Source organism: Thunnus albacares, chromosome 8 (genome assembly GCF_914725855.1).
Source record: "Thunnus albacares chromosome 8, fThuAlb1.1, whole genome shotgun sequence".
Classification (NCBI taxonomy): Eukaryota; Metazoa; Chordata; class Actinopteri; order Scombriformes; family Scombridae; genus Thunnus; species Thunnus albacares.
The window spans coordinates 4983932-5007800 of record NC_058113.1 but is presented as its reverse complement, the minus strand read 5'-3'; the positions used below and the strand labels follow the sequence as shown (position 1 = coordinate 5007800).

Genomic DNA, 23869 nt, shown 5'->3' with positions numbered 1-23869 from the left:
TTTCATTAATAAATACTTGCTAAATTGCTAAAAAAATATATTATTAAAAAAAAGAATACATTTAGAACAGGATAAGAATTTATTTATATTTTAAATATAATTAAATGTTTCCAGAGCAGCAACAGTAATGTTTACAACAGCAAAGTCACTATATAAACTCAATAATATATCACTGAGAAGAAAACTAATATGTCAATAAAATAAATATTATTCCTGACATGGAAATACTGAGTGAAGTCACTGTCAGTCATTCCTCAGCTGCTGATGTGATTCACTGGGAGCGGCTGCTTTGTCAATTTGCTAAATTTCAACAGTTCGGCTACATACAGACGGCTTTAGCTTGTGCGTTACAATTCACCAGAGCTCTTGCACTCATGACCTATAGTAAGACAAAGTCCGATGTATTGCTTCATTAGATAAAATGTGCTGAATGAGGCTGGCGAATCATTATGTGGGTCTAGCAAGCAAAAGGTATGAGTTATGACTAATGTTTTGACAAACTCCTGCTAATAAAAGTGCACTAAACTTTAGTTGGTGGGTTGTGAGCTGTAAACTATTTGTTTTATTCACAGATTTTAACCAATGGATTTTCCACATTAAAGCAGAACATACCATCCTGATTGCTGACATGGAAATTTACTTTTTCTTCAAATGCTATGTTGTAACATTGTGTTGCAAAGTGTGAGTCACCAGGAAGATCCGAGGTCTGTATAAATACAGACATCTTAAAGCAACAATGACTTGCAGAGAGAACAGACAGTACGACAGCATCAAAGTTAAGAATGGCATCAACCATGGAAAAACACCAGAAGGGTAAGAATCTGTGAGACTTTGGTACAACTTTTCACTGGACAGATAATGCATCTATTTTACTTTAGAAAGATGACACAATTACTGAATTACTGTACATTCAAATAAACAAATGTTATATTAGAGATAATGTGGCAATTACAGGGGCTAATATTGGATTATTATTACTGATTTATTTATATTGATGTGATGTTTAAGCAGCTGGTCACAGTAGAGCTGTTCTGAATTACTTAATAGACTTCTGGGTTGTTTAATCTATAAGTCTGTCATATGTTTTGTGTAATATAACAGCAAAGTAACTACTTGTAACTACTTGTAACTACAGCTGTCAGATAAATGTAGTGGGGTAATGAGTACAACTGTCACTCTGATATGTAGCAGAGAAGTATAAAGTAGCATCACATGGAAATATTTAAATAGAATGTCAAGTTTATACTTAAGTGAAGTAATTTGAAGTTACAAGTTACTTTCCGTCACTGCCTACAGATTCACTAACAAACACAAGGCAGGTCTGTATAAGAATATTATTTAATTATTTTTCAGTGATACTTATAATAATGTAATTTCATGATATATCGTGACTTTTTTCATTCATTTAGTAGTATTTATTTCATAGGCAGCAGGGAGGGCTGCTTCCACCTGTAACACCTGGTGTGGGCTGATTTTAGGTCAACTGTTTTGCATTGATGAGGAAACGCAACTTTAAAGACCCAAATGATCAAGTGTGTAAGATGTGACACCAGCCTGACAACCTAGAGCTCTATGTGCGATAGAGGCACATAGAGAAAGTGAAGAGAGGGTAGGAGGAAGTAGGAACATTCTTAGCTTCAGAGAGCTGCAGGGGGTGGGTGTGTTGTTTTAATTACTTTTATATACTAGACATACTAGATTAAATTTAATTAATACTAGATTAAATTTAATTAATTAAATTTAATCTAGTATGTAGGGCATGAAAAAGTTGTGTTCAGGTATAGTATATCTGAACAAATGCAAAACAATTCTTTCTCAAAATACACCCAGAGTTACTTTAAATGCTTATGATGTACTGTAAAAAGTTCAACTTCAATGTAAAGGCTAACAGGAAAAGTGCAAAACACCAGGGAAAAGATTGGTCATTGAGTCATGTTGCAGTAACCTCTAAACTGAGGTAACAATTATTCTTGGCACACATTTCCCAGAAGACTTCAGGAAACAAAGTGATGACACTGACACCAAGCGTGATATTGTATTTTATTTTTATTTTAGCTGATAAAGAAAAATTGTAATTTGAGGTCAAAGGCTTTAGAAAAAACGTGATTTTTGACCACATAACACAGACAGTTTTGTATTTTCAGAGGAGAATTGCAGTAAAAACCAGAGCCCCGAGGCAGACTGTGTGCAACCAGCGAAATGTCCTGTTGTCATAGACGACGTTCCCCTGAATGGCCCCACTTTGAACGTACATGCAGCAGAGGGCTTCATCAACCAAGCCATGGCCATCATTATGGAGGATGCAGTGAAAAAGGCCACTGATGTCCGAGAAAAGGTAACCAGTGTAATTAATTCTCTCCAGGTGCAGCATATTCAAGGGAATCTTAAAGGGCATCTTTGGAAAGATTTTATTCAAATATGCTTCCAGTATATGTATTAGGACTACTGCTGCCACATTGACATTGAGATGTTTGTCCATGCTGACCAGGTTTGTGAGTGGTGTCCCCCTGAGCAGCTGAAGGAACTGTTGGACCTTGAACTGAGAGACAGAGGAGAGTCTGAGTCCCAGATCCTGCAGCGCTGCAGAGATGCCATCAGATACAGCGTCAAGACCAGTACGTCTTCAAGCTTTAATGAATTACTGTAAGATCAGAGTCAGTTCAAGGGGTCCAACTCAAGAAATGTTTCCCTTACAAAAGTAGCTCTTATAACTAAATGTATTTGAAATAAACAGACTGGATAGCTATCTATGTTGGTATCTCTGTGGCAGTTTAGAAACAGAAAGTGTGCTGCTGTGTGGTTTCAGGTGGTTGAGGACTGTAGCTGCCACTGAGAACACTAAGGTCATGGACTCTATATTTTTTTCTGGGAATTTGGGCAGAATCTGGGGGTCTTTTCATCGTACAATAGGCTGATTCTTGCATTCAGGATGGAGTATCCAGAATTTGATTCCTAGCAGTGTGGAGAAGAATTTGACATCATATACACTAAACTGAATAAATAATATATACATTTTTTAAATAAAAATGAAAAATGACAGAGCTTTTTAATGTTGAAAAGTTTCAAAAGGACAGTTGTTGATATTTTGACTGTCGCCAAACCAGCACTTTCTCTAGGACAGACAGAGATTTATACTTACATGAACTGTTTGGGCAAAATGATCCAATGCTGCAGCATAAATGAAGTTAAATTTGCAACATCATATACTCATCGTTTTTTGTTCTGTATCATTTCTGTAGCCCATCCTCGTTTCTTCAACCAGCTGTATGCAGGGATGGAGCCCTACTCCATGGTGGCAAGCTTCGTTATAGAAGCCCTCAAACCCAGTCTGTGAGTCACGCAACTTATAGTCATAATTAAGTCACATTTGTAAATATTTGTGTAGAAACCCAACAGTATTCTTGTACAACCTTTGAAATCATCTTGTTGTAATAATATTGTTCATACTGTATGGTCTTCATCAGGTACACCTATGAGGTGGCTCCTGTCTTTACTCTGATGGAGGAGGCTGTTCTGAGGAAGATGATGGAGATGATCGGCTGGGAAGAAGGAGGAGACGGAATCTTCAACGCAGGTACGATCGCTGACAGCGACTAGTGTTTACACCTCAGTTGCTATCACAATCTGTCTTTATTGTTCGCTAATCAATTCTTCCACCTAAAAATGTGTTACATGCAGTGCCAAGGCAGATCAATAATGATGTAATCATTTTGTTTTAACAAATAAAAATCATCCTGTGTGCTGTTTATCCTCCAGGTGGCTCAATGTCCAACATGTATGCCGTGAACTTAGCCAGGTACCATCAATGTCCTGACATTAAAGAGCTCGGCCTCTCTGCTGCTCCACGACTGGTCATGTTCACATCACAGGAGGTAGGTTTTACTGGAACTTATCAAGCTTAAGAGCTAATAGTCTTTTTTAGACCTGAGTTAAACATGTAAACGTATATTTGAAGTAACCTCTTTCTCTCAAATTAAAGATTTAATGAAGATACTGAGCTAAGTAGCTGGATGTTTTTCCTTCATATAATTTGTCTGTGTTAAAGCTCCTGTGCACCTTTGCAATTCTAAATGAGCAGAAAATTGTTTGCCAGTCAGTTTTTCACAGAAATGAATTACTTACTTGCTTGATTAAGCAGATTAAATCAGTCCTCATCACGTCTCATGAGGGACACTTAGCTCACAAATGTACCAGACCTTTACAGTTTAACTATGGAGAAACACGAATTACATCTGATATGTGTGATTATATTCATCTTGGTTGTTGAGTTTGAATAAATGAAGCTGACCTGAGCAAATACATTTTGTTGACAGTCTCTGTTTAATCTCTTTCAGTGTCATTACTCCATTTCCAAAGCAGCAGCTTTACTGGGCATCGGCACTAAAAATGTTTACGTGGTTCCATCTGATAAAAGGTAAACTGCTTTTCCCACACACTTCATAATCCTGCCTGATATCCTGGTTCCTCCTCTGTGAACAGAGAGGCCTCACTAGTGCCAGTTTGACAGTTAGCATAATGATGATGCCTTCATGGTGTTTCCCCTCACCATTTCTGTGGAAATTAATTTTGTAGAACGGAACTGACACTCAAGACATTCATTCTTAGAAACATCCTCCTACTAACTAAACCACAGAAGAAGTTTGCAACGGAAGTCAGGCAGTGAATATAGTTTCATCTCAACGTAAACTGACTCTTGTGTCACAAACTGAATGATGAATTATTATGTGTGTTTGTCAGAGGGAAGATGATCCCCTCGGCTCTGGAGGAGTTAATAAAGGCTGCTAAAAGTGAGGTGAGGAAGCCATCTTACCTGTAGAGGGTTTGACTTGGAGATACATTGCTTTATATGTTCTCAAATGTTGCAAAAAGCTGCAATATCACAGAATAAAATCTAGTTGTGTTTGTGTTCAGGGTGCACTTCCCTTCATGGTAAACGCCACAGCAGGGACCACAGTGCTCGGAGCGTTTGACCCCATCGAGGAAATCGCAGACATCTGTGAGAAGCATGACCTGTGGCTGCATGTGGACGTGAGTTTATTCATTTATTCATTCAGTCATTCATTAGCCAAAAATCTTGTCTTACTATCAGTCTAAATCTCTTTTCTCTTCCCTCTTCTGCAGGCATGTTGGGGAGGAGCAGCTCTGATGTCTAAAAAACACAAACACCTATTAAAGGGCATCCACAGGTAAATAAATCAAAGCAACATTCCTGTCAGTCAAGTTTTATAGCACTGTAGCTGTTGCAGTCATAAGGAAGAAGCATTTTGTAGCTGCCACTGAGAACACTAAGGTCATGGACTCTATATTTTTTTCTGGGAATTTGGGCAGAATCTGGGGGACTTTTCATCGTACAATAGGCTGATTCTTGCATTCAGGATGGAGTATCCAGAATTTGATTCCTGGCAGTGTGGAGAAGAATTTGACATCATATACACTAAACTGAATAAATAATATATACATTTTTTAAATAAAAATGAAAAATTTTTAATGTTGAAAAGTTTCAAAAGGACAGTTGTTGATATTTTGACTGTCGCCAAACCAGCACTTTCTCTAGGACAGACAGAGATTTATACTTACATGAACTGTTTGGGCAAAATGATCCAATGCTGCAGCATAAATGAAGTTAAATTTGCAACATCATATACTCATCGTTTTTTGTTCTGTATCAAACAAAACAAATCAAAGCAACATTCCTGTTTGTCAGTTCCTGTCAGTCAAGTTTCATAGCACTGTAGCTGTTGCAGTCATAAGGAAGAAGCATTTTGACCTCAGCTCCTGAAGTGTGATTGCTACATACATGGTGAAATGGAAAACCAGAAGTGATCAGTGGTAACACACTGACTGTAAACACTCTCTCTGCTGTGCTGTTTGTGTCTGATAAGGGCTAACTCTGTGGCCTGGAACCCTCATAAGATGCTGATGGCATGTCTGCAGTGCTCTGCTTTCCTGGTCAGAGACAAAACGGTAAGACTCAATTATCACCTGATATGTCTTCTGCTCCACATAAAGCAACATACACAGTTCAGTGGTACTCAAGCTTTTTCTTTGGCTCGTGAAACCATATCTGTGTAGAATGAACCATTTCAGATCGTTGAATTTAATTGTCAGGAGAAGTGAGGCTGACAACTATTAAATATTTTACAGGAGAAAAACAGTTTAGATAGGCAACTATATGTATATGAACATCTCAGAAATTTCAACTTTAAGTTGCCTCTTTGAATGTATAATTAAGGGAGAAAGAGAGTTAAAGGATCACAGATATTGGATATGATGGGGAAATGAATTTATTTAAAGGGGATATATTATGCATCTTTCCAGGTCTATATTTTAATCTGGGGCTCTACTGGAATATCTTTGCTTGATTTACAGTTAGAAAAACTCCTTATTTAACTCATACTGACCCTTTACACATCCCCTCATTCAGCCTCTGTCTGAGACAGGCCATTTTAGCTCCTCTCTTTAAGGCCCCTCTCCCAATGAGCCCACTCTGTTCTGATTGGCCAGCTTCAGGAAGCTTCCCCTCGTGAGACTTCCACCGGTTGTGAAGGCTATGTCAACAAACCGTTTTTTACTTGAAATATCAACTTCTTACATGCATAAATATGAGAGTGGACAACACAAAAAACATGGAAACATGGAAAAACCTTACTACAAACCTTATCAACAAAGGCTACGGAAGGGATGGCCATTTATGGGTATGGTAGCAAAAAATGTTGCAAAGGAAGCGCTCAGAGCTAAATACGTTTTTGAACTTTGACCATGTTTAACATAGATAACTGACATTGTAACATTATACTATGTATAACGGAAAACCAAAAAACCACTGCTGAAGTGAATCCTAAACTCAAGTCCACCCAGTACAACTTGTACTTAATGTGTGAATGTAACATTAAGCAGTAAGAAAGAACAGAATGTGTTAGCTCTTAAGCCACATGGATGAGTGAAATCCTCATTCTGGGTCTGCAGCAGACCAGTCAGGCACAGTTCAGTACAGTGTAGTCCTCTTGTAGTTTCACATTAAGGTGAGATGACTGAGCAGTTTTGTCTGTCAGAGAGCTGGAGAGAAGCAGAGGTACCTAGCGTTGAGTCTGAGGGACAGTGGACAGTTGACATATTCTGTACAATATTAACTGCAAAAAATCCTGTTATGTCAGCCACAGCTTTGAAGAAATGGTGTGACACTTTGGGAAATGCGGTTATTTTCTTTCTTGTCAAGACCAAGTTGAGAAGGGTGATACCTCTATCAATATGCTGGAGCCAGCAGCTGGTCAGCTTAGCTAGCATAAAGACTGGAAATGTGGAGACAGCTAGCCAGGCTCTGTCCAAAGGTGTAAACTGTCTAAATCTGAGTGAACACTGTATGTTCTTACTAATCTTATGTGTTGATTCACAGTACACGTTTTAATGTGTGCATGGCCAAAATGTACAACTTCTATGTTCACACTGTAATGATCAACCAACCAGTCTTGACGTGGCTGGTGAAATGGCTGAATGCGAACAAAATTTGTTCAAACAAGACAATCATGTCCTCAATAATGCTCACAAAAAGAGAAAAGCAGTGTGCAATTCTACTATGAACAGAAAGGAAGAAGAAAAAAAGAAAAATATGAACCAGCAAATGGAAGTTCAGCAAATCATGGTCTCAGTCAAGTCTGCAATTAGCTGCAAGATGTAAGATACTTCTGCAAAAATATTAAAACAAGCCCACTAGTTTATAACCTACAATAGTTTATAGACTGTATATAAAGATGGACGTAGCAAAGTGTGATGTCACCCATTGATTTGTGTTGGAGCTGGTTTGAAGCCCAGAGTTGCAGTTTACTGTTGGCACCATCCGTTTGGAGCCAAGACTTTTCAAATAAGCAGCGCGGGGTGTTTCCTTACACGCTGGAAACATGCCCCGCTACCTTAGACTAAAGCAATGCTAACTTACTGGGAACACCAAGTGGTGCAGATTTGTGGTAACATTAGCTAACTAACACGGCAGGTATCATTATCAAGTAACATTAAATTTATGACAATATTGCAACAATAGTCCGACTCAGTGCGAGTCCAGGAGCCATGGAGCAAACTGTCAATCACAGCTGTCACTCAACACCCATACGGCAGACGTCAAAGCTACTATTTGTAGTGGAGCAATAATTACCAAATTATTTAAGGGACTTCCATATTGGCTTCATTTTCAGGCTGTGGTCGTTGCTGCTTGTATATATATAACATATTAATTAGTGAGCTTTGGAGGTACTGATGGGCAGACTTTGTTACCTTTGGACAGAGCCAAGCTAGCTTTCCCCCCAGTTTTCAGTCTTTATGCTAAGCAAAGCCTAAACAACAGCCTCATATTTAACAGACAAGAGACATGAGAGTAGTGTCGATCTGCTTGTCTTACTCTTGGTAAAAATAAATAAACATATTTCCCAAAATGTTGAACATTATTGTTGGAACTTAATTTCTTTAACTGGCTGTTTCATAAAAACAGGCAGATTGTTTTTTGTAACTGAATTATGCTGATACAATACAATGATTCAATGTGTAATAACAACCCTTTCTATTTTATTATTTAAGTGTTTTATTTTATTTTATTCTATTGTTGTGTGTGATGTAATGCTAGACGGTGCTGTTATAATACTTAAATTTCCCTCGACATTAAAAGTATTTCTTATTCTTATTCTTACAGTAGCTCCCTTAAAACATGTCTTGTGGTAACCAGGGAGCAAGTGTGAGATTTGTTTAATCCTGTTTGTTATTATGGATACACTTTGGATAACATTTTTCTTCCTGTGTTCTCATTTTGAGTGTTAATGCAATATAAAAAAAAAACGTTTATGCTCAGGGAAATGAATATATGCTGTATAAACAATTCTTGTCATTGTGTCTCATCAGAATCTCCTCCAGCGCTGCCACTCTGCTCAGGCCTCCTACCTCTTCCAGCAGGATAAGTTCTACGATGTCAGTTATGACACAGGGGACAAATCCGTCCAGTGCAGCAGGAAACCAGACGCCTTCAAGTTCTGGCTGATGTGGAAGGCTTTGGGAGCCAGCGAACTGGAACAGAGGGTGGACAGAGCTCTCGCTATGGCTAGGTTAGTCAGAGGAAACAGACACACTGACAGGATGGCCAAGTTGGTTAGACCAGGTTGGCCTACAGCCAGAGGGTGGTGCAGATCTTCTTTAGATGTTAATAAAGTATTCTCATGACAAAATCTATTATATTAATGTGTTGTCACCTAAAGCTAGTGGTTTTTCAGTCGCTCATTTAGATACAAACAGTTTTTAAAGTTCAAATGACAATTTCAGAGCCCCAGTAAAACCCATGCACGCTAACTGATGCTCAAGTCATTGTTAGACATCAAATCAGCTCTCAGAGTTGATTTAGACAAGAGAGCTGTTAGACAGTGCACTCTAGTGGTATTTTTGTGAACAGTCACATTTCTTACAGTCATCCTGAGACATACATCTCTTCTTCTCTTATTTTTATCTCATGGCTTTTTCTTAACTGATGGTAATTTGTGTAATTTGTGTTACTATTCTAGATTATTTTTAGAGTAGAGTGAATTGCAACACTTGCCAAAGATGAGGAGCATATGAACCTAAAGTGAATATACCATGATTACTGTGATATTCTGAAACTAAATGTGCAGGTTTTTTGCAGGTATCTTGCACAAGAAATCAAGAAAAGAGAGGGATTCCGTCTCTTGATGGAAGTAAGTTTTTCCATAATTTCACATAAAAACAACACTGAATTTAGTAGAATAAATACATTTCAATTAAGTTTGTGACATATTTAAATAATTAGTTATTTCTGTAGTAGATGCCACATTTTAAAATCTGCTTTCCTGTCTACAGCCTGAATATGCGAATATTTGTTTCTGGTACATTCCACCAAGTCTGAGGAACCTTCCAGACAGCCCTGAGCTCTGGAAAAAGCTCCACACAGTAAGTAGCCAGTTACTGAACAGGGATATTTTACAATAGAGGATAGTCAAATTCTCCTATGGTTATCCCAGCTGAGGTGCTTGAATCAGCCATTGATCAACAGCAAATCAAGACATTTGCACAGATCTGGTTACATAGTATGTTTGTTAGGATGTTGTCAGGACTCTCAGTCATTGCAGTATCCCCTCTCTCCTCTTGTAGGTGGCCCCTGTGGTCAAGGAGCGCATGATGAAGAGGGGCAGCATGATGGTGGGCTACCAGCCACACGGAGACAAGGCCAACTTTTTCAGAATGATCATCATCAGCCCTCAGGCCAGCAGTCAGGACATGGACTTTGTCCTGGATGAGATACACAATCTGGGAAAGGACTTGTGATGAACTGTCAGTGTCGATGAAAAGCCTTTCTGCCCCTCTTTATTCATCTTAAAGGGACGGACTTGTGGACAAGCAGGTCATTCTCACCATCATCATCATACATTCTTTCTTCTTGTGATAATTTTCTCAGTTGTTTTTGGGAAACTGTACCTGCTGGATTCCACTGAGCATATGCTCGTTTACAAAATATCCTCACAGTTTCCTCACCTATGAATTGAAATGGCTCAACTGTATGTCTATCAGAAGATGTAAAGGGGATACTATGATTTAAAATCGTTTTTGTTGAATGATATTATCTGGGTAGTCAATGTGTTTATACCTGTCGCTTTTTTACATATGTGGGGACCTCCTGGGACTTAATCCAGGATCCCTTGAGATCCCCAGAAAACGAGTAATGTGTGTTAAATGAAGTGAAAGACAGGAAAGTAATTTTATTTAGAGGTTTGCCATGTCTGTCAGGAATATTTACGCTATAGAGACTTTTGTAGTGTTTGTGTCTTATATTTATATGGTTTGGGGTCAATATGCTCACAGAACCTGTGTCTTCATGTTGTGCTCATGAGTCATGTCTCATGTTGGCTGATCTTCAGCTGCTCATTTTTTGTGACAAGTGAGTCTTGGATTGTGTTTCTGTAGATAAATGTGGTTCCATTGAGGAAAACGTTTTATACCTGTTTTAAATAAACTAAAAATCTTTTGCCTACAAGTGTCTATGTATTTTAATCAAACCCCAAAAAGAAACAGAGGTGACCATTTATTCTGTGCATCAGTAGTAATATACTTTAGCTCTCACCACTGATCTGAGAAACAAACTGGATGTTTTACCAGAGCTCAGCAAGTCAACAAAGGTCTTCTACTGTAGACTTAGTTGGACAGAATCAATAGCTGGAGAGCAACTTGAAAATCATAGCCCGCCTTTGCGTTTATCCAGCTAAGTGAAAATATCTAGCAGGTGTCACTGACCTAAAACAGGTGAGCAGTAGATCCATGAGCTTTGTGCTCCTGTGTAAGCACATGATGAGTGAGACAGCAGCTAAAGTAGCTAAAGAGACAACAATAAACATTCATTCTCTCCATCAGTAGAGAATTATCGCACAAAGAACACCTTGAACATCTGTTTTTACTAACAAAAAGCTTATATTTGAATGTGACCATTAAGAGCTATTTCCAAATGTTGTGCAGCAGTTGAAGACCACAGTTGGAGTCATCAACGTCATCATAAAATGAACAATTATTCCGTAAAGACATGCCAGAGAGCCATACATATATTACACATCTGGATTTGGATGAGTCATGGAGTCATTATGAGCATCAGTCCATGTGTCAGAGGTGGAAGGAACATAGTATTCAAACTATAGATGTGTGTGCAGGTAAAGAAAGCAAATATATATCATAATCTGTCATCATCTTAATAGTAGAATATCCTGTATGCACTCTGAGCAAGCAAGAGTTTTGTCAACCTTGAGTGTCACTAAAATTGCTCAAATCTAAGCAGCACAACCCTGGATCACTTTATATGAGAAATTATGTCTTATACAGTGTCTTCTCTAATCAAGTGATCATGAGCTACTGCACATGTCTTTCTCCAGTCAATACTTTGGAATGTGAAATCTAGGACTTTTCCACCTGCACACAAATAGGATCGAGTATTTAAAATCAATTTGGTATTGACTGAAATGTGCCAGCACCAAGTATCCAGACTTTTAAGTACTGAAAGTTGGCCTAGAATGATCTTACTATTCTTTACTTATTCTTTGATTAAATTTTAACATTTGATTTCATCCTTTGTTAACTGAAAAAAAAGTTTTGTACAAATGCATGTTATATATATTTTTTAAAGCTGCACTAATCATTATTTTTATATGCACAATTGATCATGTAACTGTGAATCAATGTGAAAGGCGTTGCTGGTAGTGACAAAACAACAGAGCGTTATCACCTGGCTCTGTGGTTCCCCTCAGTTCTACAGAGTGTTTTAGTGTCTTTCAGTTCATTATTTTGGTTTTGTGACTTGCATCTTTACTGTTTTGGTTCAATCTCACTGCTCTCATTTTCAGCAGCAGCAGGTGTTTTCAGCACTGATAAATCCACTGTATGCTACCTGCCCATAATAGACAGCAGACATACAAAGTTAGCTGCTAGCTAGTGAGCATAGTGCAGCATTTAGCAGCTAAAGAGCCACATACACTATGTCCCTCAGGAGTTAATGGATACCAAAACAGAGCTATCAGTCAATTAATACAGAGTAAAAGTAAAGTGTATCTCATTTGTTTAAACTGTGCAATAAACTGAAGGGTGAAAATGATTTGCCAGGGGGTTATGTGGTGGACTACTTGTTGGCCGGGATGGGACCAGTAAATTCCTGGAATCTCCACTGGTTGCCTTGTGTCTGTATTTCCCAAAATGTCCAATGCTTTAAAATATCCCTGTTCAGTAATTAATTACTCACAGTGTGGTAAGTTTTTCCAGAGCTCAGGGCTGTCTGGAAGCTTCCTCAGACTTGATGGAATGTACCAGAGACAAACATTCGCATACTCAGGCTGTAGATGGGAAAGTAGATTTTAAAATGTGGCATCTATTAGAGATATAACTGATTATTTAAATATGTCACAAACTGAAATGAAATATATTTACACTGAATTCAGTGTTGTTTTTTTGTGCAATTATAGAGGAACTTACAAAAACTTACTGCCATCAACAGAGGGAATCCTTCTCTTTTCTTGATCTCTTGTGCAAGCTACCTACAAAAAAGCACATTTAACTTCAGATTATTGCACTAATGAGGGGTTAGTACATATTCTGGTAAAGTTTGAATGCTTCTAAACTTTTCAGTGTTGGTACTGGATTTTGTAATACGTACAAACACTCAAACATTCTTGGTAGTACTGTGATTCCTCATAAATATACAAGTAGTCTACTATACACTAGTAGTCTGTCAGTTTAGGTCAGGTAACAAAACATCAAAATCTTTGTTTGATTCAAGTGTTTTTATTAGAATTTTTCATTATCACCCGAGGAGAAAACGCCCTTCTTGTCTGCAGCATGACATCACCTGTCTAACCAACTTTGCCATCCTGTCAGTGTGTGTTAGCTGCAGCCCTGCAGTGTGTCTATTTCCTCTGACTAACCTGGCCATAGCGAGAGCTCTGTCCACCCTCTGCTCCAGCTCACTGGCTCCCAAAGCCTTCCACATCAGCCAGAACTTGAAGGCATCTGGCTTCCTGCTGCACTGGATGGATTTGTCCCCTGTGTCATTACTGACATCAAAGAACTTATCCTGCTGAAAGAGGTAGGAGGCCCGAGCAGAGTGGCAGCGCTGGAGGATACTCTGAGGAGACATACAGTCAGTAAATATACATTTTTTTTTTTACATCCATTTGTGGATAATGCAGTAAAACTCTCAGGGGGCTTCTTAGCTTAATGCCACACTGCTTACATTCACACATATAAGTTAGACTGGCTTTACTGTATGTGTTGCTTTATGTGGAGCAGAAGACATATCAGGTGATAATTGAGTCTTACCGTTTTGTCTCTGACCAGGAAAGCAGAGCACTGCAGACATGCCATCAGCATCTTATGAGGGTTCCAGGCCACAGAGTTAGCCCTTATCAGACACAAACAGCACAGCAGAGAGAGTGTTTACAGTCAGTGTGTTATCACTGATCACATCTGGTTTTCCATTTCACCATGTATGTAGCAATCACACTTCAGGAGCTGAGGTCAAAATGCTTCTTCCTTATGACTGCAACAGCTACAGTGCTATGAAACTTGACTGACAGGAACTGACAAACAGGAATGTTGCTTTGATTTGTTTTGTTTGATACAGAACAAAAAACGATGAGTATATGATGTTGCAAATTTAACTTCATTTATGCTGCAGCATTGGATCATTTTGCCCAAACAGTTCATGTAAGTATAAATCTCTGTCTGTCCTAGAGAAAGTGCTGGTTTGGCGACAGTCAAAATATCAACAACTGTCCTTTTGAAACTTTTCAACATTAAAAATTTTTCATTTTTATTTAAAAAATGTATATATTATTTATTCAGTTTAGTGTATATGATGTCAAATTCTTCTCCACACTGCCAGGAATCAAATTCTGGATACTCCATCCTGAATGCAAGAATCAGCCTATTGTACGATGAAAAGTCCCCCAGATTCTGCCCAAATTCCCAGAAAAAAATATAGAGTCCATGACCTTAGTGTTCTCAGTGGCAGCTACAAAATGCTTCTTCCTTATGACTGCAACAGCTACAGTGCTATAAAACTTGACTGACAGGAATGTTGCTTTGATTTGTTTACCTGTGGATGCCCTTTAATAGGTGTTTGTGTTTTTTAGACATCAGAGCTGCTCCTCCCCAACATGCCTGCAGAAGAGGGAAGAGAAAAGAGATTTAGACTGATAGTAAGACAAGATTTTTGGCTAATGAATGACTGAATGAATAAATGAATAAACTCACGTCCACATGCAGCCACAGGTCATGCTTCTCACAGATGTCTGCGATTTCCTCGATGGGGTCAAACGCTCCGAGCACTGTGGTCCCTGCTGTGGCGTTTACCATGAAGGGAAGTGCACCCTCAACACATTTTGTTCTATGTTATTGCAGCTTTTTGCAACATTTGAGAACATATAAAGCAATGTATCTCCAAGTCAAACCCTAAACAGGTAAGATGGCTTCCTCACCTCACTTTTAGCAGCCTTTATTAACTCCTCCAGAGCCGAGGGGATCATCTTCCCTCTGACAAACACACATAATAATTCATCATTCAGTTTGTGACACAAGAGTCAGTTTATGTTGAGATGAAACTATATTCACTGCCTGACTTCTGTTGCAAACTTCTTCTGTGGTTTAGTTAGTAGGAGGATGTTTCTAAGAATGAATGTCTTGAGTGTCAGTTCCGTTCTACAAAATTAATTTCCACAGAAATGGTGAGGGGAAACACCATGAAGGCATCATCATTATGCTAACTGTCAAACTGGCACTAGTGAGGCCTCTCTGTTCACAGAGGAGGAACCAGGATATCAGGCAGGATTATGAAGTGTGTGTGTGTGAAAAGCAGCTTACCTTTTATCAGATGGAACCACGTAAACGTTTTTAGTGGTGATGCCCAGTAAAGCTGCTGCTTTGGAAATGGAGTAATGACACTGAAAGAGATTAAACAGAGACTGTCAACAAAATGTATTTGCTCTGGTCGGCTTTATTTAATGATGACTGGTTGAATCTACTTAATCAAGCAAGTAAAGAATTCACTCCAAGATTGATTTCTGTGAAAAATTGACTGACAAGCAATTTTCTGTTGTGAAGGTGCATGGGAGCTTTAACACACACAAGGCATATGAAGAAAACAGTGTAATGCACAACTATGCAAAATGCAATGATTTTTCAGTCAAATAAAATCAACCTGTTTAAAGCAGCTTCCTTAACTCATGAGAGAGTAACTGAAAAAAAGTTCCACGAAAAGGCCAAAAATCCAACAATGACCTGATCAAACTAAATATAACACACACTTAAACTGATATTGACTTTTTTAGGTGGCTAAGATATGTTTTGCTGCTTGCCTTGTCCACAGCAGTACATTGCTTAGTTTCCGTGCTGGTACTCGTGACTGCTTCTCCAAACTAGGAGCATACCGAGCATTGGTAGCAAGTCTCTGCTGTGTGTGTGTCCAGAGTGGGGCCATTTAGAAAAAGACTGTCAAAGAAAACTGGAGAACATTTCGCTGGATGCCTCAGCTGTGTTGCAGGGCCCTGGCTCCCCTACACTGGCACAAAATGAATCAATAATTAAAGCTGCAAGCAGCGATGAATGGGGCCCTCGTGCCTCCGCGCATGTCGGGCCGCGGCGCAGTCGAAGGGCTTCTGTCACGGGCATGTTGATGTCTTCAGACCCAGGCTGTTTTCAGACAGTCCAAGAAGGAGATAAACATCACTTCCTTTGTCCACTATTTTGCATGCTGCTGGGGCTGCTTTGCTGAAATTTCGTAGGGGGCGCTATTCAGCCAGTCAAAGTTGGTCAAAGTTTGATTGAAATGTGTACTGTCAGGTGTGTAGAGACAATAAGTAACTGCAGCTGGACACAGAAAAATACTCATATATTTGAATGGAGAGTGTGAGCAAACCGCTAGGTGTTTGGGCCCTAATAAAGGAAAAACTGCAGTACAGAGCTACAAATTTTAGTTTTGATTTTATTTTTCTGCAGCACTTTATCACTAAACTGTCACTCTCACTCCATTTTTTCCCTTCCTCTCATAGGTCATCCCCACTACTGAATTATACATGTAAGACTCATAATTATTGTAAAATAAATGATAATTAAAGGTGCAAGCAGCGTTGAATGGGCCCTCGCGCACGTCAGGCCATGACGCAATCGAAGGGCTTCTGTCATGGGCATGTAGATGTCTTCACACCCGAGCTGTTTTCAGACACAAACAAAACTTCATACAAAGTTTGTATATAATGTACTGTACGTATATAGACCTTTCCGCTATATCCTATAAAACTGAGCTACATTCAACTGTCACACCCATCCCCCGCCTTACTTCCCTCCTTCTTCCTGTCATATTGAGAGCAGGATTTCAGAGTACTCTTCTTGTGAAATATCCTCATAAATCCCATGACTTTGGCCAGATCTTACATTAAAAATCACAGTTTAGTAGGAATTTTCATCGCGAATCCATTGATACAGGTTTGAAAGTGGTCAGACTTATAGTTTAGACGTCAGAAGCATCTGTTTGACACAAAGTCCATGCCCAGAGATTGCCTCCCCATTGGTTTACATTGTAAGGTGCAATGTGGCACTGCAACTTTCGGGGCTTATAAAATCTAAACCATTCAAATTATTACAAAGTTTTTAATAACTTTTATTCAGCACAGTGTGATAAGTCATGTATTAAAGTTTGAAGCTGATACCATTAACGCCTTAGGAGGAGATAGCGTTTGTTCAGGGTCCAAAATTGGCACAAAGTCGTACTTTGATGGGTGTATTGTGGACATCCTGTTGGATTTAGGTCAGGGGTGTCAGCGTATGATTTGTAGGTCTTGATGAGACGGATAACTGAGTTTTGGTTTGATCTCTCTATGACATTCATGACACTGTATCCTATAACATGCCTTGCTGTTCAGAAGTAGTAAGTAGTAAGAGTAACCAGATGAGCCAGAAATGCAATTTAATATATTTGAACACGTAGACCGGCTGGACCGGCTTTTAGATAGTTTCAGGCTTCATTTGATCACACAAGACTACACTGCTGAGCCCAAATCATTAACTGACAGAAGAGCTGGCTGACCTCTCTCTCTTTCACCTTTGATAGTGTTTTTTTTTATATTCAGTCAAGGGCCGTATTTATCATGGCAGCAGTCCAAACTGTAAGCACGATTAAACTCTCTCAAACCTCAAACACCTCAAACTGCTGCCTATATCTTGACCTTGATCAAGATATGACTTGTTATTCAGATGGGTTTAACTCCTGGTTTATTTGGCTTTGTTGGTACTTGCCTTTCTGAGTTTCATCTTGATTATTAGGGCCTGAGCCCCAAAGGGACGAAGACCATCTTGTATCTGTTCTGTTTCTTTCTTTCTTTCTTTCTTTCTTTCTTCATTTTCTCGCCACTTCAGACCTAAATTTGACCCCCTAAACATGTTCAAAAACTCACCAAATTTGGCACGCACATCAGGAGAAAAATTCATCTGGTGAAAAATTTGATAAAATGTAAAAATTATCCCCCAAAGTGCAAAAATGTGCTTTATAGCGCCACCTGTGCTTTATAGCGACAGGTGTACCACACCTGTCTTTAATAATAATACCATTAGATGCAACAACACAGCAGTTGTTGAGCAATATCAATCAATCAATCAATCAATTTTTATTTATATAGCGCCATATCACAACAGAAGTGAGAAACTTGATCTGTGACCTCGACCTGTGAGAAACTCTTGTCTGCTGGCAAGCCTCACATCCTTCAAACGTTCTTTTCACTGTGAATAACCTGTTTGAGTCCTTAAATGAACCCTTGGAGGATCAAAGGGGATGGAAGTTGTGCGCAGTATTTGTAGTTATCTCTGCACTGTTTGTGCTTCTTCAGGAAAGAATCAGAGCACAATCAAATCAATAATATACAAGATTTCCACAAATTACTGTGTTATTTGTGACACACAAACATGTCTTGTTTAGTTGCTGCCATTAATATTTACCAGTTTAAAGTTTCCATTAATTGTCACTCAATCAATCCAAAATAACAGCACAGCTTTAGTGACATTTTTACAACACCGACCAGATTTTAACCCAGAGGTTATGGTGCATGTTACTATGGTGCATGATATTTTATCATTTAAGCTACACCTATTGCAACAGCATAGCAGTGCAGAGTGATACAGCAGTTTTCAAGAGTGCAGCCTCCTTATTGATTGTGCAGGAAATTACCAGAAGCCTCTCTCATAAATTAATTTATCTAAATATTTATCTATCTAAATATATCGACTTTATTTGCACAGTATCTATTAATACTCAGAGGGATGGACTCTCCTGATGTTGTGGAATTCCCCATCTGACAGGTTATCTTCAGTGTACCACACCTGTCTTTAATAATAATACCATTAGATGCAACAACACAGCAGTTGTTGAGCAATATCAATCAATCAATCAATCAATTTTTATTTATATAGCGCCATATCACAACAGAAGTCATCTCAAGGCACTTTTCACATAGAGCAGGTCAAACCACATTCAACAACATCACACTCACAACATTCTCAATGAGGATTTAATTAGAGTGCAGCCTCACATCAGTCTGCACATCAATCAATCAATCAATCAATCAATTTTTATTTATATAGCGCCATATCACAACAGAAGTCATCTCAAGGCACTTTTCACATAGAGCAGGTCAAACCACATTCAACAACATCACACTCACAACATTCTCAATGAGGATTTAATTAGAGTGCAGCCTCACATCAGTCTGCACATCAATCAATCAATCAATCAATCAATTTTTATTTATATAGCGCCATATCACAACAGAAGTGAGAAACTTGATCTGTGACCTCGAACTTTGTAATAACTCCAACGGTTTAGATATTATAAGCCCTGAAAGTTGCAGTGCCACATCACACCTTACAATGTAAATCAATGGGGAGGCAATCTATGGGCATGGACTTTGTGTCAAACAAAGGCTTCTGATGTCTAAAGTATGAGTTTTACCACTTTCAAACCTGTATCAATGGATTCGCGACGAAATTTCCTACTGAAAAATGTAGCTCTGTACTGCAGTTTTTCCTTTATTAGGGCCCAAACACCTAGCGGTTCGCTCACACTCTCCATTCAAATATATGATATATTTTTCTGTGTCCAGCTGCAGTTACTTATTGTCTCTACACACCTGACAGTACACATTTCAATCAAACTTTGACCAGGTCATGTGGGTCAAAAGTCTTTACTTTTCTAAAAATAAACTTGATGAAAATTAGGAAATTAATTTCTTTTACACACAAACTCATCAAGAGTTTTCAATTTACTAATTGAAATTCAAGTGAAAGGGCCCAAAACTTGCATAATTTTGATGACACAGGCGAGAGAAAGACAGACATGTCTCACCCTGCAGAAAATTCTCCTCCTCGCACCGTTGAGATTTGATGTTTCACCATGACAGAGGAAGTTGCTGTAACTCTATTGTACATGCTCCAGTCTGCACCAGACTTTACATGTTTGATAAGACTCCCGTCCTCAACATGTCTACATGACAATATTCCATCAGTGCTGCAAACTGGCTGAATAGCGCCCCCTACGAAATTTCAGCAAAGCAGCCCCAGCAGGAGGCAAAATAGTGGACAAAGGAAGTGATGTTTATCTCCTTCTTGCACTGTCTGAAAACAGCCCGGGTCTGAAGACATCGACATGCCCGTGACAGAAGCCCTGTCGTGCGTGGGGGCGCGAGGGCCCGTTCAACGCTGCTTGCAGCTTTAATTATTATATTTATTCTGTAATGTTTATTCTAACATGCCATGTCATGTAGGGCCTGATGTAGCAGATCTATGAAATAAATATATTTATTTCATAATGTGCATTTTAATGGGAAGGACATTGAGTTTACTTGCTATGAAATATGCTATTTAATAAGCCATCTCATCATCTCAAGGCACTTTTCACATAGAGCAGGTCAAACCACATTCAACAACATCACACTCACAACATTCTCAATGAGGATTTAATAAGGGTTTTGCCTACAATGTGAGATACAATGTGAGAAACTTGACCTGTGACCTCGACCTGTGAGAAACTCTTGTCTGCTGGCAAGCCTCACATCCTTCAAACGTTCTTTTCACTGTGAATAACCTGTTTGAGTCCTTAAATGAACCCTTGGAGGATCAAAGGGGATGGAAGTTGTGCGCAGTATTTGTAGTTATCTCTGCACTGTTTGTGCTTCTTCAGGAAAGAATCAGAGCACAATCAAATCAATAATATACAAGATTTCCACAAATTACTATGTTATTTGTGACACACAAACATGTCTTGTTTAGTTGCTGCCATTAATATTTACCAGTTTAAAGTTTCCATTAATTGTCACTCAATCAATCCAAAATAACAGCACAGCTTTAGTGACATTTTTACAACACCGACCAGATTTTAACCCAGAGGTTATGGTGCATGTTACTATGGTGCATGATATTTTATCATTTAAGCTACACCTATTGCAACAGCATAGCAGTGCAGAGTGATACAGCAGTTTTCAAGAGTGCAGCCTCCTTATTGATTGATCAGGAAATTACCAGAAGCCTCTCTCATAAATTAATTTATCTAAATATTTATCTATCTAAGTATATCGACTTTATTTGCACAGATGTTGTCAGGGGCTGTGGCCTTTTGTGGCAGGAATGTGATGACAAACCAGGGCAGGGGAGAGATCAAATATGCAGGTGAAATGCATGTACAAAGATGACTGGAATCAAGGTTGTACAAAACATTTAGTTAGCTGGGAGTGGCTGTGCCACTGGACCATTAAAATAAACATTGTTCCCTCAGCCCTGTTGTGGAAAATTACTAATCTGCCTGTACTGTGGAAAGTTACATAATCTCTCCATTTGAGTCACACAAAGAAGTTTATTGATAAGTGCAAACGAGAGTATGTCGACATAATGCGTAGGTGGACACTGGGATGTGTGAGCAGCAACGGTGTTGATGCAGGGATGCAATAATCATCATATCAGCAGCAGGTAAGGCAGAGCAAACCAGAACATGACCGTTTGAATAGGCTGCCTTTTTGCAAAGGTTGTGTTGGATATGAGTTGCCACAGGGCTCTGAGTGACTCCACACCCTCCACCATGTGCTATGTGTCAGTTAAGTTGCAGTTATCTGTTTGAATTTAAGAAAATGCACAATGTAAGCAACAATGAATGAACAATGAACAGCATCTCTTAGGACTGATGCACCTGCACATGTTCAACTGCTGTTCACACAGACCTCTTCTCCACTTCAGCCTATAAAGTTCTCATTTGAATATATATTTATTTATAATAATAATAATAATGATTTTATTTGTATAGCACTTTTCAAGCTAGGAACACAAGTGCTTTTCATTGCATAGATACAACATAAAAGACAATCACTAATATAGAAAAGAAAAACTAAAAAATATATAATATATACTACCATTGACTTAATTGTTATTACTATTTACTTTGATTTATTTGAAATTCTGCACAAAAATATATGTTAGTTGAAAGTATATAAAGTACATATAATGTTATATAATTTTATAAATTATGTTTTTCTTTTGGTTTTATATATTTATTACCAGATTTTATTATATTATACTTTTCATGCTTGATATACTGTATAGTGGTGTGTTGGCATACCATGTGATTTGGGCTGAATGCTTGGTATGGCATACAAATAAAAACTGGTGGTGCTAGATTAATGTCAGTGCATCATCAAAGTAATCAGGATTTATCCTCTGGGAACCTAAATGTCAGTACAAAATTTCATGGCAATCCATTCCACTCCACTTATTGCTGCGATATTTCAGTCTGGACCAAACTGGTGGACTGACAGACTAACATTAACCATCCCAAGACCTACACAGGCTAAAACACAGGATCTGCCTCCAGGTGCTTATCATTTAACTTTTTTTTTTTTTTAACTTTTAACTGGTGCATAGTGAATCTGGGTCTTTGCTGGCAGTCTACCTGAATTGGCTGACAAGGCTTCACTCATGTACACCGTATACAGAATTTTCAGCTTTATCATTAAAAACATTGAAGAGCTGGAATATACATGTAAATTAAAGGCATAACCCCTGATTCAAATGATGGTGTAACAGTAATAATAATAATAAGGCAGATTTTGCTCTACCTTTGGCTTTCTTAAACTCTCACCTTTATTTAGGAGAATAAAATAATTAAAGAATGATAAAGTCCACATAGTAAGACTTACCCAGTCTGACATGTACAGTATGCCACATGGAACACTATAGTACCTCCTGCCCTGCGAGGTAAATACTTCTACTGACCCACAAGCATCCTGTAACGGGTATAGGATGGACCCAATAGCAGCACAAATGACACTGGTATAAACTTAGCAGTCTTTATTTCACACGATGTCAAGGCAATATTAGCACGGTCGGAGGAACACAGTTCTAATGAGTATGGCTCCACCGGAAATTGAGCTCCGATCTTCCACTCCCACGGTAGACAAAGACCAGGGAACAGGCAGGCAGAACTCAGAGTCAGGGACAAAAGCTGGTGGGTTTACCGGGGCAGAGACGAGGAGCGATGGTCGAAGACAAGCTGATCAGAAACCAGGAAGGCAGTCCAGTGAAGAAAGCAAGATGACTTAGCATAGTAGCGTAGACAATCTGACAAGGAGGGAGTGGGCCGAGGCAGCTTATATGCTGGCTTGATTGCAGATGATGAGCAGGTGGGAGCGCCAGGTGAAGGTGGTTGAACTAATGAGGGGTGTGGCAGAGCAGAGAGTGAGACTGAATGATTGGATAATTCCCACAGCAACAGGTGAGGGGGAGAGCAGACTCTGACAGAACCCTCCCCTCAAGGGATGGCTCCTGACATCCCTAAAAAGGCACTAGAAATCCTAGAAATCACTAGAAATTCTCCATCATCTGTAGCTTCCCCCAAGGAACGGTCCCCCAGAGGCCGGTCTGGTGGAGGCAAAGTGCGGGCTCCCCGACGGGCAGGCATCTTAGCTGGCTGGTCAGGATGACACCGATGAAAATCAGCAATGAGGTTGGAGTCGACGATGAAACGAGCAGGAACCCAGGATCTCTCTTCTGGGCCATACCCCTCCCAGTCCACCAAGTGCTGAAGGCCTCTCCCCCGCCGGCGGGAGTGCATCAGGCGATGCACCGTGTAGACCGGACCCCCGTCAACAATGCGTGGAGGAGGCGGTGGCGGTGCTGCAGGGACCAAGGGACTGTCATGGACCGGCTTCACCTTGGAGACATGGAAGGTTGGATGGACGCACATAGAGCGCGGGAGCTTCAACCGTACTGCAACGGGGTTGATGACTTTCTGTATAGTGAAGGGTCCAATGTGTTTAGGTGCCATCTT

At 39.2% G+C, this 23869-nt stretch overlaps 1 protein-coding gene across 1 annotated transcript; it reads left to right on the top strand.

Moving 5' to 3' along the window:
- Positions 1-259: 259 nt before the first annotated feature.
- On the top strand, positions 260-11091 carry LOC122988261 (acidic amino acid decarboxylase GADL1-like). Its single transcript, XM_044360485.1, has 15 exons — positions 260-813; positions 2145-2335; positions 2489-2615; positions 3240-3330; positions 3465-3574; positions 3757-3872; positions 4335-4414; positions 4738-4792; positions 4912-5028; positions 5122-5186; positions 5883-5964; positions 8884-9083; positions 9653-9704; positions 9847-9936; positions 10138-11091. Exons 1-15 carry the CDS (start codon positions 783-785, stop codon positions 10309-10311), a joined length of 1581 nt encoding a protein of 526 aa, XP_044216420.1. The 5' UTR covers positions 260-782; the 3' UTR covers positions 10312-11091.
- Positions 11092-23869: the final 12778 nt, after the last annotated feature.

Coding starts and splice junctions, on each gene's coding strand:
- LOC122988261 (XM_044360485.1), top strand. CDS start 783: ATGGCATCAACCATGGAAAAACACCAGAAGG. Junction 3,575..3,756: donor AGACGGAATCTTCAACGCAG/GTACGATCGCTG, acceptor TTTATCCTCCAG/GTGGCTCAATGTCCAACATG. Junction 4,793..4,911: donor TAAAGGCTGCTAAAAGTGAG/GTGAGGAAGCCA, acceptor GTTTGTGTTCAG/GGTGCACTTCCCTTCATGGT.